The sequence below is a fragment of the Pelobates fuscus genome, chromosome 3 (assembly GCF_036172605.1).
Source record: "Pelobates fuscus isolate aPelFus1 chromosome 3, aPelFus1.pri, whole genome shotgun sequence".
NCBI lineage: Eukaryota > Metazoa > Chordata > Amphibia > Anura > Pelobatidae > Pelobates > Pelobates fuscus.
In genome coordinates, this window is record NC_086319.1 from 3,856,248 (window position 1) to 3,883,464 (window position 27,217).

Here is a 27,217-nt window from a genome sequence, read left to right on the forward strand (position 1 = left end):
ATTTATGTGCTGGGGGGCTGTGTAGGTGGCTGGGGGTGCCGGAGGGGAGGCTTTGTGAGTGGCTGGTGGGGGTGCTGGAGGGGATGCTTTGTGGGTGACTGGTGGGGGTGCCGGAGGGGAGGCTGAAGTTTGCTGTGTAGCTGGCCATGGGATTCCACATACCTGTGTCCTGCGGCCGCATGGAGAGCTTGGATGGTGGCCGCAGGGGAAGCTCTTCTGGCGGCCGCTGGGGGAGCAGGCTGTTCTGTCTCTGCTCCCCCTCCCTCGCACGCTAGAAATAGACCGGGGCCGGAATATGACGTCATATTACTTTAGTATTACTATCATATCCCGCCTGTCTCGTCTTTCCGCCAAGCTATACATGTTAAGATCCTTTAACCTTTCCTTTTTTTAGATACATAAATGAGAAAAGAAAAGTAAAACAAGGATTAGTTAGATTAAAAACAAAAGAAGGAAGGTATGTAGAAGAGGATAAAGGTCTAGCTGACTGCCTCAATGAATATTTTTGTTCAGTATTTACAGATGAAAATGAAGGAAAGGGACCTCAGTTAAGAAAAAGGATAAATTAGTCATTTATTACACGTGAGTTTACAGAGGAAGAGGTTCTATTTCAACTGTCAAAAGTAAAGACAAATAAGTCAATGGGACCTGATAGAATACACCCAAAGCTATTAAAAGAGCTTAGTGGTGTACTAGCAAACCATTAACAGGTTTATTTAACCAATCATTGTTAACAGGAGTAGTCCCTGAAGTATTACTTTACTGAGAGGGTAGTTGATGCATGGAATAGCCTTCCAGCTGAAGTGGTAGAGGTTAACACAGTGAGGGAGTTTAACCATACGTGGGATAGGCATAAGGCTATCCTAACTATAAAACTAATGAAAGTATTTAAAAAGTCCCTTTGTCCCCTGTTCTTGCCACTGATCCTTAGGGTTTCCCACTTTTGGGGACCAGGGCTCTTTATCACATGAGGAGTCCCAGCGCCGGAAGGTTTCTCGTCTTTTTGACTCCCAGCCACAGAAAGCCAGCCAAGAGTGTCCCCACCAATCTCAAGGACCCCCAGAATGGTAACCTCCTCCGCTCGTGGGGTCCCTGGGTGAAACCAGGTAAGGGAAGTGTCTCCTTTCGGGACACAAATGCTCCCCCTGGCCGCTGTTTGTATAGACGAATTTAATATCTTCCCTTGCGGTATAACTCTAGCCATATAAGGACAAGACTCCCAATCCACATTCCAGAGTTCTCATACAAAGAAATCCTTGTGGCTTATTGATACCATCTGTTACTTATGTCAATCCAGATATCCATAAATAATCAATAGAAACATAGAATATGCAATATTCTACAAAGTTGTTTCACATTGTGTTATTTTAATCAATAAAATGTATTTATTTTTCATTTACCTTCCAGGCTGGTAGTAAGCTGGCATCCCTTTGTGTTTAGACTACATCCCAGCCCCTATAGTTCACCATTTTCTTTCTTTCATTCACAATCATTCTATTTCTTCAATAAAAGGACTTAGAGAGGTTAACATTATTCGTATCACTGAAAGTAAGATATTGTAACAGACTACCCGACCATCCGTGAATATTAATTATTACACTGGACACCCCTGTTGGTTACATCAATTTAAGATTATAGCTTTTTAGCAAGTTTCCTGGGGGAAAATCTGAATATGATACATTGGTAAAACTCATCAAAGCAAATCCCTAATTACATTTTGAATATCACCAGTTCCAACGGAATGCTTCCACTCTATTACAATAATAATATAAACCCACCCAGTATAACTGTAACCTAACCTACACAGTGCACCTAACGTGTGTCAGAGCCTGGAGTGTCCCTTTAATAATATAAACCCACCCAGTATAACTAACCGTAATCTAACCTACACAGTGCATCTAACGTGTGTGGGAGCCTGGAGTGTCCCTTTAATAATATAAACCCTCCCAGTATAACTAACTGTAACCTAACCTACACAGTGCATCTAACGTGTGTGGGAGCCTGGAGTGTCCCTTTAGTAATATAAACCCACCCAGTATAACTAACTGTAACCTAACCTACACAGTGTATCTAACGTGTGTGGGAGCCTGGAGTGTCCCTTTAATAATATAAACCCACCCAGTATAACTAACTGTAACCTAACCTACACAGTGCATCTAACGTGTGTGTGGGAGCCTGGAGTGTCCCTTTAATAATATAAACCCACCCAGTATAACTAACTGTAACCTAACCTACACAGTGCACCTAACGTGTGTCGGAGCCTGGAGTGTCCCTTTAGTAATATAAACCCACCCAGTATAACTAACTGTAACCTAACCTACACAGTGCACCTAACGTGTGTGGGAGCCTGGAGTGTCCCTTTAATAATATAAACCCACCCAGTATAACTAACCGTAACCTAAGCTACACAGTGCATCTAACGTGTGTGGGAGCCTGGAGTGTTCCTTTAATAATATAAACCCACCCAGTATAACTAACCGTAACCTAAGCTACACAGTGCACCTAACGTGTGTGGGAGCCTGGAGTGTCCCTTTAATAATATAAACCCACCCAGTATAGCTAACTGTAACCTAACCTACACAGTGCATCTAACGTGTGTGGGAGCCTGGAGTGTCCCTTTAATAATATAAACCCACCCAGTATAACTAACTGTAACCTAACCTACACAGTGCATCTAATGTGTGTGGGAGCATGGAATGTCCCTTTAATAATATAAACCCACTCAGTATAACTAACTGTAACCTAACCTACAGAGTGCATCTAACGTGTGTGTGGGAGCCTGGAGTGTCCCTTTAATAATATAAACCCACCCAGTATAACTAACTGTAACCTAACCTACATAGTGCACCTAACGTGTGTGGGAGCCTGGAGTGTCCCTTTAATAATATAAACCCACCCAGTATAACTAACTGTAACCTAACCTACACAGTGCACCTAACGTGTGTGGGAGCCTGGAGTGTCCCTTTAATAATATAAACCCACCCAGTATAACTAACTGTAACCTAACCTACACAGTGCATTTAATGTGTGTGGGAGCCTGGAGTGTCCCTTTAATAATATAAACCCACCCGGTATAAATAACTGTAATCTAACCTACACAGTGCACCTAACGTGTGTGGGAGCCTGGAGTGTCCCTTTAATAATATAAACCCACCCAGTATAACTAACTGTAACCTAACCTACACAGTGCACCTAACGTGTGTGGGAGCCTGGAGTGTCCCTTTAATAATATAAACCCACCCAGTATAACTAACTGTAACCTAACCTACACAGTGCACCTAACATGTGTGGGAGCCTGGAGTGTCCCTTTAATAATATAAACCCACCCAGTATAAATAACTGTAATCTAACCTACACAGTGCACCTAACGTGTGTGGGAGCCTGGAGTGTCCCTTTAATAATATAAACCCACCCAGTATAACTAACTGTAACCTAACCTACACAGTGCACCTAACGTGTGTGGGAGCCTGGAGTGTCCCTTTAATAATATAAACCCACCCAGTATAACTAACTGTAACCTAACCTACACAGTGCACCTAACGTGTGTGGGAGCCTGGAGTGTCCCTTTAATAATATAAACCCACCCGGTATAAATAACTGTAATCTAACCTACACAGTGCACCTAACGTGTGTGGGAGCCTGGAGTGTCCCTTTAATAATATAAACCCACCCAGTATAACTAACTGTAACCTAACCTACACAGTGCATCTAATGTGTGTGGGAGCCTGGAGTGTCCATTTAATAATATAAACCCACCCAGTATAACTAACTGTAACCGAACCTACACAGTGCATCTAATGTGTGTGGGAGCCTGGAGTGTCCCTTTAATAATATAAACCCGCCCGGTATAAATAACTGTAATCTAACCTACACAGTGCACCTAACGTGTGTGGGAGCCTGGAGTGTCCCTTTAATAATATAAACCCACCCAGTATAACTAACTGTAACCTAACCTACACAGTGCATCTAACGTGTGTGGGAGCCTGGAGTGTCCCTTTAATAATGTAAACCCACCCGGTATAAATAACTGTAATCTAACCTACACAGTGCACCTAACGTGTGTGGGAGCCTGGAGTGTCCCTTTAATAATATAAACCCACCCAGTATAACTAACTGTAACCTAACCTACACAGTGCATCTAACGTGTGAGAGCCTGGAGCATCCCTTTAATGATATAAACCCACCCAGTATAAATGTAACCTAACCTACACAGTGCATCTAGCATGTGTGGGAGCCTGGAGTGTCCCTTTAATGATATAAACCCACCCAGTATAAATGTAACCTAACCTACACAGTGCATCTAACGTGTGTGGGAGCCTGGAGTGTCCCTTTAATGATATAAACCCACCCAGTATAACTAACTGTATCCTAACCTACACAGTGCACCTAACGTGTGTGGGAGCCTGGAGTGTCCCTTTAATAATATAAACGCACCCAGTATAACTAACTGTAACCTAACCTACACAGTGCACCTAACATGTAAGAGTCGTGAGTGTCCCTTTAATAATACAAACCCATCCAGTATAACTAACTGTAACCTAACCTACACAGTGCATCTAAAGAGTGTGGGAGCCTGGAGTGTCCCTTTAATAATATAAACCTGCCCAGTATAACTGTAACCTAACCTACACAGTGCACCTAACGTGTGTGGGAGCCTGGAGTGTCCCTTTAATAATATAAACCCACCCAGTATAACTAACTGTAACCTAACCTACACAGTGCACCTAACGTGGGTGGGAGCCTGGAGTGTCCCTTTAATAATATAAACCCACTCAGTATAACTAACTGTAACCTAACCTACACAGTGCATCTAACGTGTGTGGGAGCCTGGAGTGTCCCTTTAATAATATAAACCCACCCAGTATAACTAACTGTAACCTAACCTACACAGTGCATCTAACGTGTGTGAGAGCCTGGAGTGTCCCTTTAATAATATAAACCCACTCAGTATAACTAACTGTAACCTAACCTACACAGTGCATCTAACGTGTGTGGGAGCCTGGAGTGTCCCTTTAATAATATAAACCCACCCAGTATAACTAACTGTAACCTAACCTACACAGTGTATCTAACGTGTGTGAGAGCCTGGAGTGTCCCTTTAATAATATAAACCCACTCAGTATAACTAACTGTAACCTAACCTACACAGTGCATCTAACGTGTGTGGGAGCCTGGAGTGTCCCTTTAATAATATAAACCCACCCAGTATAACTGTATCCTAACCTACACAGTGCATCTAACGTGTGTGGGAGCCTGGAGTGTCCCTTTAATAATATAAACCCACCCAGTATAACTGTATCCTAACCTACACAGTGCATCTAACGTGTGTGGGAGCCTGGAGTGTCCCTTTAATAATATAAACCCACCCAGTATAACTGTATCCTAACCTACACAGTGCATCTAACGTGTGTGGGAGCCTGGAGTGTCCCTTTAATAATATAAACCCACCCAGTATAACTGTAACCTAACCTACACAGTGCACCTAACGTGTGTGGGAGCCTGGAGTGTTCCTTTAATAATATAAACCCACCCAGTATAACTAACTGTAACCTAACCTACACAGTGCATCTAACGTGTGTGGGAGCCTGGAGTGTCCCTTTAATAATATAAACCCACCCAGTATAACTGTAACCTAACCTACACAGTGCACCTAAAGTGTGTGGGAGCCTGGAGTGTTCCTTTAATAATATAAACCCACCCAGTATAACTGTAACCTTCCCTAGTGTTAGAGTTCCCGATCTGCACCATGTGGCTGCACCCGATCGGTGCGGTAACGCTGCAGGAGAGAGAGGTTACTCACCTAATACGCAGCGCCTCTCCCTCCGAGCGGCGTCTGGTGTAGCGACCAGGTCCAGAGTTAAGGAGGACACTGGCCGCTTAAGTCCTGCACTACTAAATAGTGCCGCCCCCCAAAACATCTTATTTGACATAAAAGTGCGTGCGGCGTCACGTTTTTGACGCACACACACGTTTAGTAGTCATAGGTCCCATTTTGACCAATTATTAGGCCCGCTGTAATAACAGGGGTGCACGCTGTATATTCTTGTTTCTCTGTTGAAATTAGCATGTTTTGGGGCTCCTGTGGACGTTGCAATCATTTTGCATCGTAGGCTGAGCAGACTGGTGTTTATGTCTGTCTCGATATCTCAATATCAAAGTGTTTTTAATTTACCCTTTTACGTGCGTGAAGTAAAACATACAATATTGCGTTAATCGGAAACTCATGGTCAGGCAGTTTACCTTAATGGAGAGGGTGATTGGTTTAATGCTGCGGGGAAGGTTGTAGGTATTGAACATGAGTTTTGGATTTCGTAGAAATTCTGGTTTTAAGATGTAGCCACAGCCTCCATTGTCATTGAATTTCCCAACTAGTAAATCCATGGGAATTCCAGGAGTCTGAAAGTTTAACGCCACTACAAGACAATAAGAGACATTTTATTGGTGGATAAGGAGCACTGATGACAGATTTTTTCCGTTGTGTGATGTATTTTAATGTGAATGGAGCCCAGTTTATTAACAGACAATACTTGTTACAAATGAATCAGGATTATAATTAATTGCTTGTTTTACTAAATATATTGATGTTATCCGCTAAGGAAGCCTTGTTTGGAATAGCTTCATAAAAGTCAATTATTTGCTTCTTTATCCTAAAAAGATTGTATTTGTTTTTATCAGAAGTAGAACTGTTAAATATAACGTGCTATCAATGCACAGTGCGGTCCACTTGCTGTGAAGGTGATCTATGTAACTGCAAAGGGAATGTCTCTATAAACACCCTTTTTTGCCAAACATGCCATCTAGTGGTGATAATGTGCAAGTGTACTTTCCACAAATACTGTTAGTAATATCATACAAGGTTATTCTCTAAACATCGGATTTTACCACAATGGACAAAATCTTGTTAAAACAACCCATTTCTCAATTTCTTTAGGAATTTGCAGGTTTACTAAAGCCAAACGCAGTCAGGATTCAGCTGATCTGACTGTTTATGTAAAATTCTGAAGCAATCAGAACCTTACATTTATCAACGCATGCATGACGACCGAATAGAACCCAAACGCAGCCAGATGAATGCACATTCGCAAATTATGATTCACTTGCTTTTTGCAATTGAATTGATCGCTTGAAGTACTATTTGGCCACTGAGAGCACTAATGTCACATAATGGGAGGGGAATTATCTCTCCTGTGCTCCCACCAATGGGCATTGGGTGGGGGTTGCTTTAAATATTCTTGGGGGACCTAGTGTCCACCCTTTGCACCCACCATTGGTGATAGGTGGTGGCCCTAATATTTATAATAAAGTGGGGGACCTAGTGTCCACCATTGGTGATGGGTCTTGGCCCTAATATTCATAATAATGTGGGGGACCTAGTGTCCACCCTTAGCACCCACCATTGGTGATAGGTGGTGGCCCTAATATTGATAATAAAGTGGGGGACCTAGTGTCCACCCTTAGCACCCACCATTGGTGATAGGTGGTGGCCCTAATATTGATAATAAAGTCGGGGACCTAGTGTTCACCCTTAGCACCCACCATTGGTGATAGGTGGTGGCCCTAATATTGATAATAAAGTGGGGGACCTAGTGTTCACCCTTAGCACCCACCATTGGTGATAGGTGGTGGCCCTAATATTAATAATAAAGTCGGGGACCTAGTGTTCACCCTTAGCACCCACCATTGGTGATAGGTGGTGGCCCTAATTTTGATAATAAAGTCGGGGATCTAGTGTCCACCCTTAGCACCCACCATTGGTGATAGGTGGTGGCCCTAATTTTGATAATAAAGTCGGGGACCTAGTGTCCACCCTTAGCACCCACCATTGGTGATAGGTGGTGGCCCTAATATTAATAATAAGGTCGGGGACCTAGTGTCCACCCTTAGCACCCACCATTGGTGATAGGTGGTGGCCCTAATATTAATAATAAGGTTGGGGACCTAGTGTTCACCCTTAGCACCCACCATTGGTGATAGGTGGTGGCCCTAATTTTGATAATAAAGTGGGGGACCTAGTGTCCACACCCTGACCCCACACATGAGAGAAATTGGGGGCCCAATATAAATAATGAATGGGGGGTCCAAGTTCCTGTCTGACTGGGTGAGAGCCATAATATATTATTCTCACCCAGTCTCCAAATCATGTAAAAATAAAAAAATATTGCTAATATTTGCCAATCCAACACAGGATGTGACTACAGGTCTTGTTCCTGCTCTAATCATTTCCCACCTTAACTCAGTCTATATCTTCCCTTCCATATACCCACATTGCACCCACTTCAGTCTGTAATGTTTGCAGGCTCATCTTCCTGACTCACCGCTCTATCTATATTACATGTGAATAATAATATTATATATACTACATGTGAATAATATTATCTAAATTACATGTGAATGACAATATGACCTATACTACATGTGAATAATTATATAATAATATCGAAATTACATGTGAATAATAATACTATTATCTATACTACATGTGAATAATATTATCTAAATTACATGTGAATACTAATATTATCTATATTACATATGAATAATAATATCTAAATTATGTGTGAATATTTACATTATCTATACTACATGTGAATAATAATATTATCTAAATTACATGTGTATGACAATATTATCTAAATTACAAGTGAATAATAATTTCTAAATTACATGTTAATAATATCTAAATTACATGTGCATAATAATATAATCTAAATTACATGTGAATATCAATATTATTTATACTACATGTGAATAATAATATCTAAATTACATGTGAATAATAATATTATCTAAATTACACGTGAATGACAATATTATCTATATTATATTATCTATCTATAGCCTTTAAGCCAGAGCCAATCAGAGCACCCTAATAAGGATGGCCTTACAAGCCAACTAATCAGAGCACTCTAATGAGGGTGGCCTTACAAGCCAACCAATCAGAGCACTCTAAAGAGGGTGGCCTTACAAGCCAACCAATCAGAGCACTCTAATGAAGGTGGCTTTGCAAGCCAACCAATCAGAGAACTCTAATGAGGGTAGCCTTACACGCCAACCAACCAGAGCACTCTAACGAGGCTGGCCGTGCAAGCCAACCAATCAGAACACTCTAATGAGGGTGGCCTTACAAGCCAACCAATCAGAGCACCCTAATAAGGATGGCCTTACAAGCCAACCAATCAGAACACTCTAATGATGGTGGCCTTGCAAGCCACTCTAATGAGGATGGCCTTGCAAAGCCAACCAATCAATGCACTCTAATGAGGGTGGCTTCTCAAGCCAACCACTCAGAACACTCTGAGGGTGGCCTTGCAAGCCAACCAATCAGAGCACCCTAATAAGGATGGCCTTACAAGCCAACCAATCAGAGAACTCTAATGAGGGTAGCCTTGCATGCCAACCAATCAGAGCACTCTAATGAGGCTGGCCGTGCAAGCCAACCAATCAGAACACTCTAATGAGGGTGGCCTTGCAAGCCACTCTAATGAGGATGGCCTTGCAAAGCCAACCAATCAATGCACTCTAATGAGGGTGGCTTCTCAAGCCAACCACTCAGAACACTCTGAGGGTGGCCTTGCAAGCCAACCAATCAGAGCACCCTAATAAGGATGGCCTTACAAGCCAACCAATCAGATGACTCTAATGAGGATGGATTTACAATCCAACCAATCAGAGCACTCTAATGAGGGTGGCCTTACAAGTCAACCAATCAGAGCACTCTAATGAGGGTGGCCTTACAAGCCAACCAATCAGAGCACCCTAATAAGGATGGCCTTACAAGCCAATCAAAGGACTCTAATGAGGATGGCCTTACAAGTCACCCAATCAGAGCATGCTAATGAGGGTGGCCTTACAAGCAAAAACAATCAGAGCACTCTAATGAGGATGGCCTTACAAGCCAACCAATCAGGCACTCTTATGAGGGTGGCCTTACAAACCAACCAATCAGAGCCCTCTAATGAGGGTGGCTCGGTAAAGATGCCTAATGTGAGCTGGAGAACAATCTGTGGTGTGTCTTTGTGGTCATTTATTTTAAGCAGTTTCACTTACACCTCACCCTATATTAAATTCTTGTTTTCCCTTGTTTGATTCTGTGTCTAGTACATCAATTATAAAACAACAAAAAGTGTAGGTACACTGGAAACAGAGATGGGTCTGTTAGTTAATGAAGACCAGGAAAAGGCAGACATTTTAAATAACTATTTTTCTTCAGTATATATTAATTAGAATCCCATGGCAAGAGATATGCAAATGATAACTGCAAAAAACTTGCAGAGAACTTGTGATTGGATGACTCGAGACTAGGTACTACAGCAGTTAAAGAAAATTAATGGAAATAAAGCTCTGGGGCCTGATGGTATTCAGCCATGAGTACTTAAGGAGCTAAGTGGGAAATAAATGAACCTCTGTAATTACTCTTTCAAGATTATTTTGTTTCAGGTATTGTACCGGATGACTGGAGGAAGGCAGATGTCGTTCCTATCTTTAAAAAGGGTTCAAAATCCTTGCCTGGAAATTATAGACCTGTGAGCCTAACTTCTGTAACTGGGAAAATATTTGAAGGGCTATTAAGGGATAATATTCAGGAATTCATTGGGAAGAACTTTGTTATTAGCAATAATCAGCACGGTTTTATGAAACAAAGGTCATGTTAAACTAACCTAATTGCATTCTATGAAGAAGTAAGTAGAAATATAGATCAAGGTGTTGCAGTGGATGTGATCTACTTGGATTTTGTCCAAGGCATTTGATACGGTTCCTCACAATAGACTAGTCTTCAAACTGAAAGAAATTGGTCTAGATGAATATTCTTGTTCCTGGGTAGAACATTGGGTTAAGGATAGAGTTGTCATTAATGATAAATTTTCAAGCTGGACAAAAGTGGTAAGTGGTGTCCCTCAGGGTTCTGTTTTGGGACCGCTTCTATTTAACATATTTATAAATGATCTTGCAATGGGCATTGAAAGCCATGTATCAGTGTTTGCAGATGACACAAAATTGTGTAAACTGGAAGAAAAAGAACTGGGGTAGAGCCAATGCTTGGTACACTAAGGAACGGGGGGTAACCCCAAATAGAAAACTGACAAACAAGGGAAGTGTACCGGTAGGGAATGGGATGGATAGAATATGCTCAAATGTGAGTACCGAATATCCACAAAAGCTGAACAAAGTGATACGTACTTAATCGAATAGCATTAACTATGAATGCCCCAATTGATACTGAAATAATCTCACGATATGACACTAGTCTACGTAGCTCTGATAGGCCGACAAGTGGAATATATAGAAATAGTAACAGTGTGTTAATGCTTCATAATAGACTGGTAAAAGTTCAATAACAACATAACTTGTATGAAATTAGACCAGTAACATTAACTTGAATATATCTCAAAATGTGACTAGCCTATAAAACTCTAATTGGCTGCCTCAAATAGTTTATAGCATTAGCATCAATGGATGCTTCATGATAGATTGGTAAAAGTTTAATAATAGCCTAACCAATAGTGGGATAGTGGATGATTGTGGAGCGAACCTGATTTAGTTATTATCCTGCACACGTCTGTGCCTGGATATCGAGCTCCGTCTGATAACAGCGGGAAGGTAAGCAAGCATCAAAAGTAAATCTGAAAAAAATTACTATGCAGAAAAAATAAATAATGTGTCAGTCCCCGATGGGACTAGAGATATAGTATCTCAATCAGAGCCTGTATACATATACTACCAATGAATGGAGATTGTAGCAGAATGCTAAATGCTTAAATCATGTTAATTCCATGAGATTGAGAAAGAGGAAAGCTTGCCGTAGCTAATAGTGCATAGGTCCCTCTAGCCCCTCCCGAGAACTAGTATAGGGGAGTATGACCAAGTTTGGTGGCTGAATAACTATTGGTATGTGATCCTACTGTGCTAAGATGGCAGGTAGAACTCAACTCCCAGAGTGCACTGCGCCCAAACGGAACTAAAGCATATCTCCCACAGATAACTTCCTTATGCTAAACCGTGCCTTCGAGGGTAGCTACCGCTAGTCCCGCTAGGCTATTGAGACCTAATTTTGCAAGCATAGAGCGTGGAAATTAAGTGAATAGGTGAACAAATAATAAAATCAATTGCACGGTTGCAAGTCTTGGGTGTTTTGCCTTCCTTTGGATCAACAGCAAAAACATATGTGGGGAACTTGATGGACGCAAGTCTCTTTTCAGCTACGTAACTATGTGTCAGCTCCTTAGTTCCAAATGAACCAAATGTTCTACTTTGACTTTTTCTTTGACTGATGATTTCTGGTTCTCTGTTTCAGTTACTTTAGACTCTTTTAATCTTGGATTAGGTCACGTTTGTCCCATGTTTATGTTGATTTGTTTTGTATTGTCCCCTTGGACAGTGTAAGCCCCCTTGGTGACTGCCTGGGAAAGCCAGTCACTATGAGGTCCAGTATCAGTCTATCTTGTATGAAAGTGATCTATCTTATATTCTGCATGTGTAGCCCTGAGTGCTTAATTATTCTATAAGAAAGAACCTTAAAGTGAGTATGTGTCATCTCAAAGAAGTTTGATTGGATGAAACGTGGCTGTTTCACTATGCACTGATGTCGCACACTTCTTGCATGTGTTATCACTCACTTCGGCTCATTCTAGGAGGATAATTTATCATGGTGGCCGGTGGGCCTTATTGCTGGCTGTGGTTACATTGTATGGGGCACTGTGGCGTTGGATACTCACCATTTGCCGGGAACTCGTTACCCCATGCCAGATTGGCTTGCTCAAGCACAATTAGACTTTGGATTTGGTCCCAGACTGCTATTAATTTATTTTATTAGCATTTAATTTATTCATTTTATTTATAGCTGAGCTGTGTTGATGTATGGCTATTACTTTCGCTTGTTTCCTATGTGATTTTATCAGGTTTTAGCCCTAACAGGGCTGTTTAATAGCAATATGAGGCTTGCTTTCTAATTCATTTAATTTGGCACACGCTTGGCTGTTTTATTCAGCAAATATATGTACAAATTAAGTGTCTGTCTGTTTTTAATAAAGTAAAGTTACGCTTTGCCAGCGCAGTGTGGCAGTCCTTTCGCCCATACTGATAGTGATCAATAGATATTATTTCAAGTCAATCACGCTGGAGGAATTGAGAGATATTATCATCTGTTACTGGAGTGTATGCATGGACAGCTTCGATGTAAACTCTTAATATTACAGGAAGAGGTCACATGGAAAACGTGTTTCTGCAGAAATGCTACTGTTACGTCAAAACCACAAAGGAACTCAAATTGCTAAATTGAGAAGAATTTGTTCTTACAAGAAAATTAGGAATAGGGGGAGATGTAGAAATGACTTATCATTGCGTGAAAAAACAAAAAAACGTTTGAACCACATGAGAAGATCAGAAGAATCGATTATACTTTTCTTAAAATATTTAAACTTCATTGATTCCCATAGCACCTAATATCCAAGCCTCGGTTTACTATTCCGTTCTTCCATGTAGATTTCTGCGTTATCAGACCAGGACGATGCAAGCTGGATATAGTGTGTGCATTCTGGAAGCCGAGACCAGATCATATTAATAAACTATCCGTCTACCTTCAAACCAGGACACTGTGATTAGCTGTGCTCAGCTCTGACGCTCCTTAAAAAATAATCTTACATTCTTTCATCTATTAACCACTTAGCGTGTCGGAGGGAAGTTTAGAGGGTGCCTGCCATGCCCCAAACAACATGCTCATTAGACTGAGCAAAAGATTGTAACTATTTATTGTGCTAGAAGTTTGGCTGTCAAATAAATAGATTAAGAGAAAAACCTATTTGATACATTTTAGAAATAGTTTTTTCTCCTGTCAGTCAATGCCTCGGCGGAGCGCATGGTTACAGTTAATTGATCATTTCAATTACTATTGGGCCGCTGCCAAATAGCTAAAAACCTTCAGCAGCTTAAGGGTTAACTATGTCAGCGCTTGCTAACCAGCTGCCACATTAAAACAGTAAAAAAAAAATATATAAAAAAAAAAAAAATCCCACGCTCTTGGCCCATGTCGTGGTGATACCTAAGGCAGGAAAAGATCCGTCCTTATGCACCAGCTACAGACCGATATCCCTGTTGAACACGGATCCCAAGTTGCTCGCCAAGATCCTGGCACTACGCCTCCAACCCCTACTGCCGGGCCTCATCCACCCTGACCAGGTGGGATTCGTGGAGGGAAGAGAGGCTAGAGACAATACCATCAAGGCACTCAATCTAATATACGCGGCAAGACAGGGATCCATGCCCGCCCTGTTGGTTTCGACGGACTATGGATCCCAATAGAGGCAAGCTTCTCACGAATGGCTACCAAAAGCTATGACCGGCGAACTGCCACAACAACACCCAACCCTCAACGCCACACTGACGGTCTGGAGAAGCCTAGCACCACACAAGGACATGGCCCCGGAGCTATCGCCCCTCTGCCCTATCTCCCACAACCCGAGATTCACCCCAGCAACGGACCCTCGCTTCGTCATGACCCTGGGGCTACCATACCCATGCAGACTACAGGATGTCTACAAACAAGGCACGATCACGACCCTGAGAAACCTGATCCCGGATACCCCACACAACTAGCCACTCCGCTTCAGATACCACCAACTGAAGAGATTCCTGACGCACATGCCCGAACTGAACTCAGGAACACGAGCACTCTCTACCTTTGAAACTATATGCACGAACCCCCCGACCCCACCGCACGCAATCTCACTCCTCCACAAACTACAAATCACACCTCCAACCGACGCACCCCTCCCCTACTTCACCAGATCCTAGGAAAAAGATCTAGGACATGCACTCACCGGGGAACAATGGACCACGGTGTTCACACTCATACACAAGGCTTCCATAGCCACCAAATCCCAGGAAGCAGGATATAAAATGATCTTGCATTGGTACAAAATGCCGGAGAAACTATCGGCAATGATGACCACTTGCGATCCAGAATGTTGGAGATGCAGGAAAGACCTGGGAACCCTCTTCCATATTTGGTGGACCTGCCCACTAATCAAACCCTACTGGGAAGAAATCCACAAAGCCCTAGAGACCGTAACGGATGCGAACCTACAACTTACGCCTGAAACTTACCTTCTCCAACTGACCCCGCTCCCCATAAACAAATACAAAAAATCAGTAATCCCGCACCTCCTGAACGCGGCCCGCAGCTTCATCCTGGGACACTGGAAAAAACCCACGGCCCCGACGCTAAGTGAGTGGATGACCAGAGTGGAAGACATCAGAAAAATAGAGGAGCTCATCCTCTCGGCGACGGGATGCATACAACGTTACCACTGGCTACGATGGCTCGCCTCTACCACAACGCCGAGAGGAGACCAACAACCCTCAGGAGCAGAGGGGGGCTCTCTGCCCGGGTCGGAACCGGGGGAGCTGGACCGGGACCTGAGCTGAACCCTACCTAACCCACCCCTTCCTCCCTCTACATCACCCCGTTTACCCTGGAACCCTCCACATCTTCTTGCCCCTAATCTTCATTCCTCCCACCTCCCCTCCACCCGGGCGACTCAGCCCGCTTACAACCAATCAGAAACGTAACAACACAGAGATGAACAACAACAACACAAGACAAACCGCGCACCCCCCGGGTGGTGATTCAAACGTTCTCCAGAAGACAATGCAGCAGTCGAGTAATTTCTCCCAGCAGTCAGACACATACCCAAATATCAGCCTCAACTAGATGAATGGTACAACAAGAATGAATGTATTCAGGCCAACTGGCCTTAAATGCAGGTCCCCATGCAAGGGGCATTCCCTCTGGACCTGAGAGTAGACTATAGTAAAAACATATACACACTTACATTGGCTCTCAGGTCCAGGACACTACCATACAAAATAGATCAATCCCTCCCCTGTGTCTGGGAGAAAATTAAGTCAGCACTGTATTAAACTCAATTATCTCCAGGCACAGAAAACATATTTTCACAAAACCCTGAAAATACAATTAAACACACAAAATCCCCACAAAGTCATAACTTGCCGACCGCATGCATGGTCTTATGCCCAAAATAGTTCCACAGTTTCAGAGGTAGCGGTCGGTCCATTTTGGGAAGTCTAAAAACTGAACAAAGTCACAAACTGTTCCCCTGGCGTTTAGGTAGCGTGTGTTCCTCTAATTCGTGGGAAGAAAACTACCGAATAGCGCTCTTCTGGATGGTCAGTGAAAAGAAGCAGGCGTTTGGGAAGTCGAGTGTCCGATTTTAGATCCAGACACTCGACGACCAAGTCCCACTGCCTCTTTTCATGCAAACAAGATGGCCACCATTTTCTCCAACACGTGGCGTTCAGTCATACAAATGGCGGCCACAAAGGGAGAGCACTTAATCATGCAATTTCCTTTGTAGTTAATGAGCCAGGGGGGTCAGTGTTTGGTAGTTTTATCTACCGAACGAGAAAAATCCTATTTAACAAATCAAGTTCACACCCTGTACTGCCCCACAATCACAGGCAGACAACAGACAGTCACACACACATAGTCACAAGCAGACAGTTACACACACAGTCGCAGCCAGACAGTCACGTGCAGAGTCGCAGGCAGACAGCCACACACACACACAGAGTCAGAGGTAGACAGTCACATACAGTCATACAGACACAATTACAGGCAGGCAGACAGTCACACACTGTCATGATCTTGTTCAGGTCAGATAGGAGGCTTTGGCCAGAGTTAACAAAATAGGTTTTATTGGTAGTTTTTGACATAACAGCAGTGTGACGGACCGCTGGCACTCCGACCGAGTACCTCCGTCAATCGATGCTCCTAGTGCTTGCCGAGGACTCCAAGCACTCCAGACACCATAAGCACTGCAGACCCCACTTCCAGCGATGCAGCTGCGCCAGGGTCTCGCCGTCCTCCACCCACCCTGGACCCAAGACCAGGATCCAGCTTCCAGTGGGTAGACCTCTCCTATTTCAGAGAGCGTAGCAAGAACAAGCTCTTACAAGAGCCCTTACTCAGGGGAGTATTGTGATTATAGCAATCCCCAGGAGTGTAGTTATCCCATCCCCCAAACGTGAGCCAAGGCTTCAAGAAGGGGTCAAGCAGGTCTGTTTAATGTAAGCCAGCATTCACATGTATACAATTCCTCAGGCCAGAGTCACACCCCCTGGACCTGATGGTACACAGGCACACAAGGGACATGAACCAATCAAAACAATACAACAATGTCCGACACTCCAACATACAGCACACAAGCCCTCCCCTTTGCCTGGGATATAATTAAAACAGCTAATACAATCACCTAATTATCCACAGGCAGAAAACCACACATTTTCCCCAAAGTCTAGAAAACACCCCAAAACATAACATACCCCCATATCCCTAGATAGCTCTGATCTGGGTGAGCAACATAAAAATCACCCAAATCAGAGCAGGGGTTCAAACGTTTTTTTGAAGTCACATTTGACCGACCGCAAGCATGGTATTCATGCCCAAAACAGTTCCACAGATTTAGGCTGTGCAGCCGGTCTATCTTCTCCTCTATCCTGGAGATAATTGGCTTAAGTGGCTGTGGTAACTTAATTATCTCTAGGTACAGAAAATATCTCTAAGTCAGAAACTGTTAAAAAAAAAAACCATAAAAATACATAACTCTTATAATACAATGTTTAACCTATATGTCCAACATATCCCTAGATAGCTTGGATCTGAGCGCTCACTATGTTTCCTGTTAAAAGTGCCCTATATGTATATAGTTTCTTTCAGGGGTCAAGTCCTGGGGAAAAAAGTGTGGGAACTCCACCCCGCCCCACCCCCCGAAAAAAACACACACTTGTATGCATATATTAACGCGTGCACACACATACACTCACAGACACACACATGCACTCAGACACTCACAGACGCACACACATACTCAGACACTCACACAGTGGTATATTTTAATTTTATTTATACCTGAGCACCCCCTAATCTAAATTTACCACCCCTTCCTGTCAAAGGCGCACCGCTTCCTGATTAAGAACCCACCCCATCCTCTTTAGATTCCACCTTTTCCTGCTCCTTTTAAAGAAATACTATAGTGCCAGGAAAACAAAGCTGTTTTCCTGGCACTATAATTCCCTATAGTGCCCCCCTCCCTCATGTCCTCGCCTCCCCCACTCGACACTGATGGGGGTTAAAATCCTATGGGTATTTAGCAGATGCTGGATGTCCTCATGCACAGGGTGGGGTCGTCCAGCATCAGTTAGGCGACTTTTGGTCACCTAACCACCCGAAAGTCCCTCTAGTGGCTGTCTGGTAGAGAGCCACTAGAGGTGGAGTTACCCCTCAAGGTAATTATTGCAGTTTCTGAGAAACCACAATAATTACACTTGCAGGTTTAAGGGGACTGGGACACTGCACCCAGACCACTTTAATGAGCTGAAGTTGTCTGGTGCCTATAGTGTCCCTCTAAGCACACTCTCTGACAGACACCCACACTGGCATATACACACTGACAGTAACACACACACTCAGTGACAAACACACAGACGTCACTGATTTGACACACACACATTCACTGACACACACTCATTCATTGACAGAGAGACACACACAAACACACACTAATAGTCCCACACACACTAAATGACAAACAGACTCTCACTGATTTGACAGACACTTACAAACATACACTAACAGAAGCACATACACACACACACGTGCATACACTAACAGAAGCACATACACTCATACGCACACACACGTGCATACACTAACAGAAGCACATACACGCAAACATACACATGCATACACTAACAGAAGCACATACACTCATACACACACACGTACATACGCTAACAGACATAAATACACTCATACACACACACACACTGACACAAACACACACATACACTAACAGACATAAACTAACAGACATACACACATACATAGACTAACAGACATACACACACACACACTAACAGACACACACACACACTAACAGACATACACACACATACATACACTAACAGACACACACACATACATACACATACACTAACAGACATACACACATACACTAACAGACATACACATACACTAACAGACATAAACTAACAGACATACACATACACTAACAGACATACACATACACTAACAGACATAAACTAACAGACATACACACACACATACATACACATACCCTAACAGACATACATATATATATACAAATTATTAAAATTAACATTGCCTCCCTACCTTTTAGGAAAGCTGGCATGGATGGGTCCCTGGGGTCCAGTGGGGCTGCAGTGAGGCTGGCGGCTCTCTCCCTGTCACAGCGGCGAGGAAGCTGTGTCCTCTCTGCTCTCTTTCGCCGCGTGGGTTGTCTGCTGATGCAGGGAGCCGGAATATGACGTCATATTCCGGCTCCCTGCATCAGAAAACGGCGCGTGGCGAAGGGAGCAGAGAGGACACAGCTTCCTCGCCGCTGTGACAGGGAGAGAGCCGCCCGCCATGACAGAGGGAACACAGGGCATTTGGGGGCAGCATTTCTTGCCGCCCCCTGAGTGCCTGCAGGGGGAACGGCGTTCCTCCTGTGAAAAAAGTGCAGGAACGCCGTTCCCACGCGTTCCTGCAGGACTCGAGCCCTGGTTTCTTTTATACATGTTTTAACATTGTCTTTTGTCTACTGTGGAAAATATATATATACATTTTCTTATTTCAATAAAGATTATTAAAAAAAAAAATATCACTGTACACAGTATAATAAAATTTTTGTTGGCCTTTTAGGTTATGCGGTTAAATAAATAATCTGAAAGACTTTTTAGAAACGTAAAAAAAAAAAATTAAATAAATAAATAAAAATGCCCTATAGTACAAGGAAGGGTGGGGTCAGAAAATAGCAAGGGCTGATGGGAGATTGAGGAGGGACAAAGCAGCCAGTTTAAGCTCTGCTGAAAAACAAAAGGACAGGAAAAAGGAAGAGGCACATTTTCCCATGGATTTAAAGGGGCAGAAAAAGTGTTTTTGATACCGGAGAAACTGACGGAAGCCAAGCACAGAGAGATGGACACAGGTTTCTTCAGGAAGGAAGAGATTCTTTATTGGATCACCGATCGGGACTCAGAGGGACTAGCGTCACCAAAATACAGCAAGTTCTGAGCCCCGGACAATAGTGCAGGCTCCTTATATAGGCACATAACTCCTCCCATATTAAGCTCCACCCGCACATTCTCTTAACCAATCAACACAAATAAGAATGAACTTCCTGTTTGACCGCATGGCTTGTCCAGCACAATGGAGGAGGGGGAATACTACATCCTGTATTCTTGCACATGCTCCGTACACTACTGATCGTATCTTGCCTCGTGCAACCAACTGATCGATACGTCAGCATATGCACGTACACATGCCACGTGGTAATCTCGGCCTACTAAATTTATTTTTACCGAGATTCCACCACATTCCCCCCTTTGATGCCTCTTGATATTTCACAATTACTTGAGGCATCACTTAACCTTGGTTTGCTTACACCGCAAGTTACCTTGAACCAGACCAGACTTATCTTATGATGTGAATCTTTTAACACTCATCTTCCTGCATTGGTTCTCCCTGATCTAGAGCCTTATACTTATAAATCGCCATTATCTGTGCAGCAGCCTTCCTCTCTGCTATATTTCCTATCAGGCTTTGCACAGACCTAACTACTAAGGGTATAAGACACGGCAGGAGTAGACACAACATTAAAATCAGTAGGACTCCACCTACCACTGCCTTAAGCCCTCCAAACCACTCATACCAGCTACCAAACCAACTACTTGGATTATACCCTTTCCATACCTGAGTAGGCACGTGCGCTAGTTTAACCATATGGCTAGTAAGCTCAGCTATTGCTTGCCCTTCGTCATCTATTTGAAGACAGCAATTGCTCAGGTTAAACTTCCCACATACACCTCCCTCTACTACCAAAAGGTAATCCAAGGCTAATCTATTTTGGTAGACTGCCGTCCTCATCCTGGTGTTATGCTTCGCTAAAAGATTGAGCGCTTGTGATGTCTCGTTGGTGATAATCTCAACCACCGCCTGTAATCTTATAATACGGTTGAGCATATAAATAGGGGTTCTGTAACCAAAGGTACCATCCTCGCCCACGTGGCTGGCCCATAATAATCTATAATACGCTGGGGAGGCCATTCATTATCTTCCCAGGTGCCTATCTCTATGGGTCCCCTTTTCTTCCTATGATTCACATCATACACTTTAACACCTAAAGTCTCACCTGTTTCAATCGGTAACAAGAAGAAGGATGGTTTGAGCATACCCAACACACATGCCCCTTCCCAGTCCTGTGGCAACTCCGAATAGGCTTTCTTACCACAGATCCAGTACAAATTTGCTGGGGCTCTCCAGGTAGATGTGATGGATAGATCAAACCACACATCCTTTAAATTGGCGTATCTAGCAAACGGGTTAGATGGTTCTGAGACATTTGAAGCCGACCACCAAGTTGTATTCTTTGTATCTTCATCATAAGCTTTTTGCCCTAGACAAGTTAATTCTCCTACAGAAGTATTATACATTATTCCTTTCCTTGCTATGCAAACATAACCTATGATGGAGGTCTTTAATCTCCACTCAGATTTACCTCTAACACTCATATGATAATCGGCTTGTGTAGATATTAGTTGGTCAACTGCCTCAGAACCGGACATTACCTCCTTTGCTTCCCAAGGCCATTGGTCTCCCATGTTAGTACCTCCACACACATAGCAGTTGGTAACATTAAGACTACCGGCAATACTTTCGGCTAAATCGATGAACAGGTTTTTAGCATTATGGGGGATCTTATTATCTATACTCATCTCTTCATAAAAGGAATGGTATACTTGATGAGTTTGGGAGGATACCGTATCAGTCTCTATCCCTATAAACAATAATGTCCCAGGATCTAAACCCGTCCCGTATATCTGAAACCCAAATAAATTGCCATATTTGTCTAAGAACTTATCGGGGTTATTTATAAGTATATGGATGGGATTACATTCCATAGACTTACAATATGGGCTAGTCGGCAACTTAGTCACTATCATGTCTTTATCTACTGTCTGTCCCCAAGTCGCCCACCCCACACAAGACCAATATGGGCAAAAGTTATAGTCTTTATTTGGGCATCTAGGACTTACATATTTATTTTTACTACTGGGACATATATACTTATCATTAGACCCATACGTCCTCTCCCATCTAAGATCCCCACATACATTCCATGGCTTTCTACCACTCGATATCGCTTTACACGCATCAAATAGCAGAACACCCGAAGAATGTACGGATTCTAACACCGTCTTATTAATTAGGGTCCCCTGAGGATCTCCATTCCTGAGAGTCAACCAAATTGTACGAGGTTGATACTCTGGACTGAAGCACTTAGGTTCTCCTACTCCTAAATGGCACACACTATAGTCTATATTTAAGTATCTACATCTCGATACATCTCCTTTACACTCGTATTGTGAATGCCAAATTAGGGTTTGGGAAATATGGTTACCTGTTCTCGTAGTCTTAATGCATACCTCACAGCTAGGAGTGTCGGTACCTCTACCTTCCTGAATATAAAAACACATATAAATAAACACTATCAAAAGCACATCTTTCGCCGTCATCCTCAGTCTTCGTCCGTGCGAAGGCACCTCAGCTTCCAGGATGTGAGGGCTGCAGGGAATGGAGTTCTGCTCGTCTTCACAGGTGTCCCTTCGAGACTTTCCTGGCTTATATACTATGTGTTGGTAAGCGGACAGGCTTTATTATGGCCTTCTCACTCACGCACCAAATCCCTGTAACAATAAAATTTGTAATCCACACGATTCCTCGTTACTCCGACTGAGTAGTGCGTTTTAACCGGATCTTGCAGGGATTCTCTGGATCTGCTGTAACTTGCCAAGAATCGACTGCTGCTGGTTTAACCCTGGAGTGATGTATCCACGGAGTCACTTCGGCTACTTTTATCGCTGTAGGGGTAGACAAAAGAACAACATAAGGACCTCTCCACTTGGGCCCTAACGGTACATTATTCCACTCTTTAATCCACACTTGATCTCCTGGATGATAACTATGAACAGGGGGATAAATATTCACAGGTAATCTATCTTGTACCCATTTCTGTACCTCCTCCATAGTCTTACCCAACTCTACAACCTGCTGCCGGGTAATTCCTTCTCCCAACTGACTCAAATCCCCCCTTAAGTTACCAAGTACGGGAGGTGGTCGCCCATACATAATTTCAAAAGGAGAGAGGCCCATCCTTCTGGTAGGGGTACTGCGGATTCGCAATAAAGCTATGGGTAAGAGAACGTTCCACTTAAGTTGGGTTTCCTGACACATTTTAGCCAACTGGTTCTTAATAGTTCTATTCATTCTCTCTACCTTACCAGAACTCTGGGGTCTATATGCAGTATGAAGCCTCCACTTTATACCAAGCATATGAGTCAGTTGTTGTAGGCACTGATGAACAAAAGCTGGACCATTGTCCGATCCTATAGAACAGGGTAGTCCATATCGGGGTATTATTTCTCGTAGCAGGAATCTCACAACTTCTCCTGCTTTCTCTGTACGAGTAGGACATGCTTCTACCCAGCCTGAATAGGTGCACACAATTACCAACAGGTAACGATGTCCACCCGATTTAGGCATCACTGTAAAGTCTATTTGTAGATCGGACATGGGGAGTCCCCCCATAAACTGGACTCCTGGTGGCTTTACTGGTCCTTGTCTTGCATTATTTTTAGCACACGTTACACATCTTCGTACAATGGCCTGAGTCAAGTTGGACAATCTTGGTATGTAGAAATGTTTTCTGAGAGATTCTTCAGTACTGTCTCTCCCAGAATGTGTCCCGTTATGATAATTTTGGACAATTTCTACCGCTAGTGATGCTGGTATGACTATTCTTCCATCTTCTAGCTGATACCACTTGTTCTCCAAATACTTTCCTGGTTCAGTCTTTAACCACTCCTCTTCTTGAGCTGTATAAACTGGAGTCCATTGGGACAGTGGAGTTGGTATAAGAGCAGCTATATGCCCCACATACTCCTGTCTTCCTGATTCAGCAGCACGCTTAGCTGCACTATCTGCCATCCGATTTCCCTTGGTTACATCACCATCTCCTCTCAGATGCGCTCGACAATGTATGATACCGACTTCTTTCGGTTCCCACACTGCTTCCAATAGTTGTAGGATTTCAGCTGCGTATTTGATTTCTTTGCCTTCTGAATTCAGTAGTCCTCTTTCTTTATACAAAGCTCCGTGGGCATGAGTGGTTAAAAACGCATATTTAGAGTCCGTATAGATATTCACTCTTAAACCTTCAGCCAATTGTAACGCTCGTGTTAGTGCTATTAATTCTGCCTTTTGTGCTGATGTTCCTTTCGCCAGTGGCCGAGCTTCTATCACCTTGTCTATTGTTGTTACTGCATATCCTGCATATCGGATCCCTTCTTTCACATAACTACTGCCGTCGGTATAATATTGAACATCGGGGTTCTGGATGGGAAAATCACGAAGATCTGGTCTACTTGAAAATACTTCATCCATTACTTCCAAACAATCATGTTGACTTTCAGTAGGTTGTGGCAAAAGGGTAGCTGGATTTAAGGTGTTTACAGTCTCTAAATGCACTCTTGGGTTTTCACACAACATTGCTTGATACTTGGTCATACGGCTGTTACTAAACCAATGATTTCCTTTGTAATCCAACAACGTCTGTACTGCATGTGGGACTCGTACATAAAGTTCTTGACCCAGAGTGAGTTTATCGGCTTCAGCTACTAGCAGGGCGGCTGCAGCTACTGCTCTTAGACAAGGTGGAAGTCCGCTGGCCACTGCATCCAATTGCTTAGACATGTAGGCAACAGGTCTTTGCCATGATCCCAAGTACTGTGTCAATACTCCCACAGCCATTCTTCTTTGCTCGTGTACATACAGGTAGAATGGTCGTGTGTGATCAGGTAGACCTAATGCTGGGGCACTCATCAAAGCCTTCTTCACATCTTCAAATGCCGTTTGTTGTTCTTGAGTCCATAAGAAGGGGTCGTGCTCTGTACCTTTGATAGCTGCATACAGAGGTTTTGCCAGTATCGCATAGCTGGGAATCCATATCCTACAGAAGCCTGCTGCCCCCAAGAATTCTCGCACTTGTCTTCTATTCTTGGGTATTGGTATTTGGCAGACAGCTTCTTTTCTCTCTGGCCCCATAATTCTTTGACCTTCAGAGATATGGAATCCCAGATATTTGACAGTTGGCAAGCACAACTGAGCCTTCTTTCTAGACACCTTGTATCCTGCCTTCCAGAGAATGTGTAGTAGATCGTGCGTTGCTTGCTGACAGATTTCTTTTGTAACTGCTGCTATCAACAAGTCATCTACATATTGTAACAATACACACTCTCCTGGGATGGACTCGAAATCCAGTAGATCTTGACTTAGGGCTGAACCAAATAGGGTAGGTGAATTTTTAAACCCTTGGGGCAGTCTTGTCCAAGTCATCTGGCGTTTTGAGCCCGTTACAGCGTTCTCCCATTGGAAAGCGAAAATACATTGACTTTCTGCGGCAATTCGGAGGCAAAAGAAGGCATCTTTGAGATCTAAGACTGTGAAGTAAGTAGCCCCACCCGGAATTAAAGCAAGCAGGTTATATGGATTGGGTACAACTGGATGTATACTAACAACCGCATCATTGACTGCTCTCAAGTCCTGCACAGGTCGATACTCATCTGTACCGGGCTTTTGAACAGGCAGCAATGGGGTGTTCCAGGGGGAAGTACAGAATTTTAGGATACCATACCGTATGAACTTATCCAGATAGGATTGGATGTTCTTCTTAGCCTTCTGCGGGATGTGGTATTGTCTTAGGCTCACTGGATAAACCCCAAGTTTTAGTTCAATTTTTATAGGTGGAATATTGCGGGCCAGTCCTGGTGGGTTGTTCTCTGCCCAAACTCCTGGTATGTTAAATAATGTCTCATCACTCCTAGGGTTTTGGCTAGTCAACACTGTATAAAGTCGCCACTCTTCTTCCTTTGGTACGGATAATGTCATGATACCTGAAGGTCCATTAAACTTTAAAGATGTTGTTCCATTTGGTAGGAACGTAATCTGCGCTTGTAATTTTGATAGCATATCACGTCCCAGCAATTGGACTGGACACTCAGGCATATAAAGGAATTGATGTTTTATTATGTGGCCTCCCAATGTACAGAGTCGACTTTTAAGAACCGGTTTTTCAGCACTTCTTCCAGTTGCTCCTATCACAGTAATAGTCCTTCCAGATGGAGGAGCAACTAGATTAGTCACCACTGAATGTTCAGCACCAGTGTCGATCATGAACGCACTCCTTTTCCCCCCTATTGATACATCGACCATAGGCTCCGCTCGACCAAGGGGGATGGAGCCCGGTCGGTATCAATAGTCCTCCATGACCGTGTCAGCCAATCCTACGAAGTCCCTGCCTTCTCTATCGCGGGACCTTTGCGCTGCTGGAATATACCTGTCTTCCCTAACACTTCCTCTGTTCCCATTACTCCCTCTATTACCATTACTCCCTCCGGGGCCTCCTCTACCTCTCGCTCTGCCTCTAAAGTTTCCGTAGCCTGCCCTAGGTTGGTCTCTCTCGTACTGCTCTCTTTGCGGACATTCGTTCCTCCAATGCCCTTCTTCCTTGCAATACGCGCATTGATTCCTACTCAAGGGCTCCCTACTCCATCTACTATCGCCTCTATCTGGGCCCCGTCTATCTACGCCTGCGATCGCTACCGCTAGCATATCAGCCTTTTTACGCATCTTGCGCTCTTCCTCTTTCTTACTTTCTGTTTCCCTATTCATATAAACCTTATTCGCTACCTCCATTAGTTGGGTGATTGACATACCTGCAAACCCTTCTAACTTTTGTAGCTTGCGCTTAATATCTCCGTAAGCTTGGCTGACAAAGGCGGAGTTTACCATTCGGGAATTATCTGCGTCTTCCGGATTAAAGGGGGTATACAAGCGGTATGCCTCCAATAATCGGTCATAAAAGACACTGGGCGCTTCATCGCTTTTCTGAATCACCTCAACTGTCTTCGACATGTTAATAGCTTTCTTTCCTCCGGCTTTCATGCCAGCAATTATAGCGTCTCTATAGGCTCTGAGTTGAACCCCCAATCCCAATCGGGATCGGTGTTGGGATAGTGTGTTGCGGCCCATGCTGATGGATTGGCTTGGTTTAAAGTACGGGCT

At 43.4% G+C, this 27,217-nt stretch overlaps 1 protein-coding gene across 1 annotated transcript in view; it reads right to left on the reverse strand.

Annotated features, from left to right (window-relative positions):
• Nucleotides 1-27,217, reverse strand: part of PLCZ1 (phospholipase C zeta 1) — a 150,016-nt gene that overhangs the window by 42,170 nt on the left and 80,629 nt on the right. Inside the window, exon 9 of the mRNA XM_063445028.1 lies at nucleotides 6,241-6,413. Coding sequence (XP_063301098.1) covers nucleotides 6,241-6,413 — 173 coding nt within the window. The remainder of the gene's footprint in view (nucleotides 1-6,240; nucleotides 6,414-27,217) is intronic.